This window comes from Blennius ocellaris (assembly GCF_963422515.1).
Source record: "Blennius ocellaris genome assembly, chromosome: 10".
NCBI lineage: Eukaryota > Metazoa > Chordata > Actinopteri > Blenniiformes > Blenniidae > Blennius > Blennius ocellaris.
The window spans coordinates 23,448,947-23,454,546 of record NC_137659.1 but is presented as its reverse complement, the minus strand read 5'-3'; the positions used below and the strand labels follow the sequence as shown (position 1 = coordinate 23,454,546).

Below are 5,600 nucleotides of genomic sequence, written 5' to 3'. Positions count from 1 at the left end.
TAGGTGTCCAGGTGTTTAGGTGTTTAGGTGTTTAGGTGTTTAGGTGTTTGGTGTTTCGGTGTTTCGGTGTTTAGGTGTTTAGGTGTTTAGGTGTCAAGGTGTTTAGGTGTTTGGTGTTTAGGTGTCAAGGTGTTTAGGTGTCCAGACGACTTGATGAATCTCGTCATTGTGGTTAATTGTATCCCTCCGATTGTGCACGAGAGCGGGAGGGGGAGGGGGGGAGAGGGGAGGGAGGTCGGTTTTAGGAGGCTACGGCTCCTTTAAGGAAGCGGAACTGAGCCTGGGCTCGCGGCTGAGGATGTGGGCAGGAAGCGCCGCGCGAGAGGCGAGCGCGCAGGAGCGAAAGCGCTACTCCCCAGCAAGTGGCGCACAATGCGGAGCGTGAAAGACGCACGTTAATGCGCCTCGAGACTCCGGGAGTCCAGGACCGAGCCTTTCTGCCTGGATCCAGCGGGGACAGAGTCCGAGCCGAGCCGAGCCGAGCCGAGCCGAGCCGGGCGGGGTGGGGGGGCGGAGGCACACCCGGCCTGCTCGCTGGGAAAACATCGGGGCTGGTCAGCGGGGGGAGCGGGGGAGAGACCGGGGAGAGGGGGAGGCTTCGTCGCGGAAAAAAGGAGGCGTCTGCCTTTTCCCTTTTTGTTTTGTTTTGTTGTTAGTTTCCCCGCGGAGCCATGAGGGAGTACAAAGTGGTCGTTCTGGGCTCGGGCGGAGTCGGTAAATCCGCGCTGACGGTCCAGTTCGTGACCGGCTCCTTCATCGAGAAGTACGACCCCACCATCGAGGACTTCTACCGGAAGGAGATCGAGGTGGACTCGTCGCCCTCCGTGCTGGAGATCCTGGACACGGCGGGCACCGAGCAGTTCGCCTCCATGCGGGACCTGTACATCAAGAACGGCCAGGGCTTCATCCTGGTCTACAGCCTGGTCAACCAGCAGAGCTTCCAGGACATCAAGCCCATGAGGGACCAGATCATCCGGGTCAAGAGGTACGAGAGGGTGCCCATGATCCTGGTGGGCAACAAGGTGGACCTGGAGGGCGAGAGGGAGGTGACCTCCGGGGAGGGCAAGGCCCTGGCCCAGGACTGGAGCTGTCCCTTCATGGAGACCTCGGCCAAAAATAAAGGCTCGGTGGACGAACTGTTTGCGGAGATCGTGAGACAGATGAACTACTCCACGGTTCCCAGCGGTGGAGACCAGTGCTGCTCCTGCGTCCTGCTCTGAACCGGGACCAGGACCAGGACCAGGACCAGGGCCAGGACCAGGGCCAGGGCCAGGGCCAAGAGCGCGCTCTCGCTCCTCACACTGTTGTCTTATTGTTGCACACAGACAGAAATCCACGACAACAATCGATTATGTACCATAGTCTGGAAAAGTGTTTACATGACAAACTACTTGAATGTTTTGGGATTTGTTTCTTTGTATTTGACTTCTCTCTGGAAATGTGCCTCAGTGGGAATGTCTTACCGTGAAACCTAAGAGACACATTGTTTTCTGTGCTTTTCTAGAAACCTGTTTGTTGAATTGGAGTTGTGCAGTTTGTATGTGGTGGGTCGGAGGGTCAGCGGCGGTGAGGTGGTGCCATATCCCCAGGCACAGGTGGGGGCTCTCACCTTCGAGGCCTTTTCTTCTTCTTTTTTGGCTGCAGGAGGCCTGAAAGTATTTTTTAAAGAAATCTCTCAGAAATCTAATCAATCACCACTGGAGCCTTGCACAGGTTACTCCAATTTAGTTTCACTCCTCCAAATAACCCGAGTGGCCCTGACGCCCCCCCCCCCCCCAATGGGTTTTGTTGTCGTCACCCTCTCTCCACCCACTCTGGTTTGTTGAAGGTGGGTTTATCATGGAGCTTGCACTCAGCTGGGGGGGTAGGGGGGGGGCTCCCCCTCAGTGTGCACAAACAAGGACCTGAGTGCATTGCTGTTGCTGCATGGGGACCACCCAGACCCCCCCTCCCAGACCCCCCCCCCATGGCAAGTGCCTTCTTAAGAACTCTCCTGTGACCGTGCCAACCCATGAGTCCCACTTCCTCCGCAGTGCGTCTTGATGGCAATCAGAACTTTTTCTTTCCCTTGAGTTTCTTTTGCAGCTCTCTTCCTCTTTAACCGTCAGGAAGCTCAGCCGCCGTTTCTGGGTCAAATTCAGGCCTTTCCTCGAGGTACTAGTCCAACGTGAACAGCAGAAGAATCGGGATTATTGGTTCAGTGAATAGCAAAGCCATGTCTGTATGTGTTATCTAGAGATTTTCTTTCCATTGTTTTAAAATAATGTGACGTTTTTTGACTTGAGCATAATTGTAATTTTCCCTTTGGACAAATCTTCTGCCATCCATCTGTCAGTTTGAAATACTTGTAATACAGAAATGCATTTTATGTAACACTGCTCTCTGCTCGTCTCTGCTCATGAATCCCGTGGTCAAGAATTCTGACGGCGAACCATCTGATAACCAGTCAGGAGCGCTTATGGTTTGTTTTTTGGGCTTAATTCGCATGTCGCGCAAAAGCCTGCAGCAAATGAGTTTGTCACCTCAAACAGTCGATTCTGAATTTCTATCATCCAAGTTTCACATTAAACTGACAAACCAGTAACATAATGAGAGAAACGCCAGTTTGATTCAAGGTGCCTAAAAGTGAACCTTTGCAATGAGTATAAATATATATATATATTAGATTTGACCACCAGGAGATCAATACTCAGTTTGTTTAGGTGGTAGAAAATACAATACAGTTAACTCAATAACTATTCATAATTCACCGGTATTCATCAATGGCCCAGACTAAGTTAGTGGTTATTTTACAGATATGTTATTATCGATGACTTAGTGATGTATGAGTGAGGTGTCACCGTTTCAGTTGTCGTGAAGGTCAATGTGGAAACTGATCTAACTGAAAGCTCACAGGTGCTGCAGTTTATTGCTGTACCACTGACCCCCCCCCCCCCCCGGCCGGAGGTGTTCCAGGTGGGCCGGCAGCGCGGCTTCAGCGTGACAGGCTGCTAAAAGCAACAGACTGAAGAGAATGATGGTGCTCTTACTGAGGTGAAATTGGACCTAAGAACTGAGAGTTTGACTGCGGAAGCTTTGGAGCCGTGTGGAGTAAGTCAGCGTGAATACAAAGTGTGTGAGAGCAGTTGTTGGGTGGCTGTGGAGGGTTACCAGAAGGAGTGTTTTCACTGGGAGAGAGCTGCTTTCCCGCTTCCTGCTGCATGTTTTCTGGGCTGCAAAGCAGCGAAAGAGAGAGCTTTTTGTTTTGGTGGCCAAGTTCAATCAGCCATACAAACTGTAGGCTGGCATGTGGTAAGTCGCTCCACAGTCCCGCCAATGATCCGCTGCTTCAAGTGTCCCTTTAACCGCACAGATTCCAGGCCAGATCAGGAAAAAAAAAACCCAACTCTCCCTGAGAACATGTGTGTGCTGTTCAGGCCTGGCTGGAGAAGGAGCCGCTTCACTTCATGCCAAACCAGTTCTGTTTTCATTGCTACTGTCTGCAGGGGATTTCTCTGAGCTGTGATTCAGAATCCCGTCTTGTGATTAGAGGGTCATTAAAGGTAAACAGAGGTGGCTCGAGTTCAAAAACAACAAACGTCTTGTTCACGAACAGATGACCTTTAAACATCCGAGGGAAAAGTATGAATGTCGTCAATTGTACTGACGTGACTGAAGCTAGAGTGTACACACTGCAATCCCCACATCATTTCATCCATTTGTTAAAGAGTATATCAAAGTTACGAACATGTAAAAAAATTATAAAGTAAAAAACAAACAACATTTTTTTTTTAAAAAGGACAATGCTCCAAATGAGTCATCCAGAGTTCACGTGACACACACCCCAATTTTACAATGTGTGTGTTACGTGTTTGAAAAGGGCATAGGAAGAAGTTTACTTTATTATTAGAGTCACACAAAATATGTAGATTTTCAATTAGTTTTTAAAATGTTTTCTTAATCGACGTCAGCGTTGTCCGATCAAATGACAAAACACAGTGAGGATTCATACAGACAGATTATATCCCATAATAAACAGTGCAACATCATCGTCCACAAGCCCTTGCTCTCATGGAAAAACCTTGTAATCAATATTAACTGATAATTGTTTCAGGTCGAACTTAAGTTCACTTTCTAGTTGTAATCAATCAGTGATGCTCAACATCCAACAAATACCTCCACCCCTTGGTTTGGGAGAAACAAACAGCAATGGCTATTTATAAAAGGCCAAAATGTTTTCAATATTTCATGTAAAGGTACAAAATGGAGCACGTGCTATATTTTATTTTGTAGGATTTTTCCTTCAAATCACTCCCAGGAAGACGGTGAACAGACAAATAGTTTATTTTCCAACCTTGCAGCCTCGAATTGTTGAGTCACGTCCTTGAACTGAGGCAAAGCTGAGGAAACAGGCTGCAGAGTGTTTTTCAAATAAGTTTATTTTCAGTTTTACACCAGAAGAATTCAACAGGATGTACATTTATTTAGCCATGGTCCACAGTGTGGTGGCTGTCACAAGGGAGTTGGCCGGTGGGTTCTATACAGGGGAACGTTTAGGATGAAGGACCAGAGTACCTGGAGAAAACATGATGCATGAATTGAACTGCAGGAATCAAGCCGGGAATTGAACCAGGGTTATATAATTGTTCCACAAGTTGTGGAAAAATAAAAGCATCTTTTTTTCAGTCAGTTCATATTTTCATGCAGCCTATTTGTTTGTTTATGGATGGATATGGGGAAGAGAATCCAACAAGGACATTCCAGAAAAACAAACATTGTCATTCATAAACATGTTTGATAAATGTGCATGCCTTTTCATTCTTTTTTTCTTCTTCTTTTCTTTTCTTGAACGTCTCATGGTTGCCGTGTGCGTCTGGAGCCGTTCCTTAATTTAGTTTCCGAGAGTTGCAAAGTCTGAAGCTTCGGCTCGTCTGTCTGGGCCTCATCCAGCAGCTTCTGCTTTTCTTTTCTGAGACGGAGACAGAATGAGCGCCGGACTGCGGAGAAAACCCAAATGTATCTCGTCAACAATTCTCAATTCTCTCCTTCAAGAGTTGCACAACATTGCCGCATCTGTTGCAAGACAACTATTGAGCTTGTTGTCGATGTTGCACAAATCCTGCTGGAGTATGAAGTCAGTGTCATGTGATGTGAATGCTTGGAGTGAGACGTTCTGCAAACTCCAGAGTCATAGTGATTCCAGCCTTATGCTGTGTGACTGTTAACTTGTGGCAGCTCAGAGGGCCGGGGCTGTTTTTAGTTGGCGAATGTGATATTTTACATACGGAGCTGTTCTTCCATAACAGACATCCACTCGTCTTCTGTCTATCCTGGTCTGGGTCGCAGGGCGCTGCCGCCAGTCACAGCTCACTATAATGGCGCTGCTCCACGAGCTCCTACTCAGCCTTCCTCGCCTTGCCTCGACTCTACTGAGCCGCGGTCGTTTTCCATTACCACGGTACGACCACGCTGTGGGCGGAGTCATCGGAGCCTTTCCCCATCGTGCACAAGCTATCGCCCCCGATATAATGTGGTGCGAACATCAGCTCACATAATATATTAAATAGTATATGTTTATTAAATATTAATAATATTACAAAATGCGATTGTTTCAATTGTGC

At 47.8% G+C, this 5,600-nt stretch overlaps 1 protein-coding gene across 1 annotated transcript; it reads left to right on the top strand.

Annotated features, from left to right (window-relative positions):
* Positions 1-594: 594 nt before the first annotated feature.
* Positions 595-2,373, top strand: LOC308135958 (ras-related protein Rap-2a-like). The gene has a single exon (XM_080504134.1). It carries the CDS (start codon positions 672-674, stop codon positions 1,218-1,220), a length of 549 nt encoding a protein of 182 aa, XP_080360260.1. The 5' UTR covers positions 595-671; the 3' UTR covers positions 1,221-2,373.
* Positions 2,374-5,600: the final 3,227 nt, after the last annotated feature.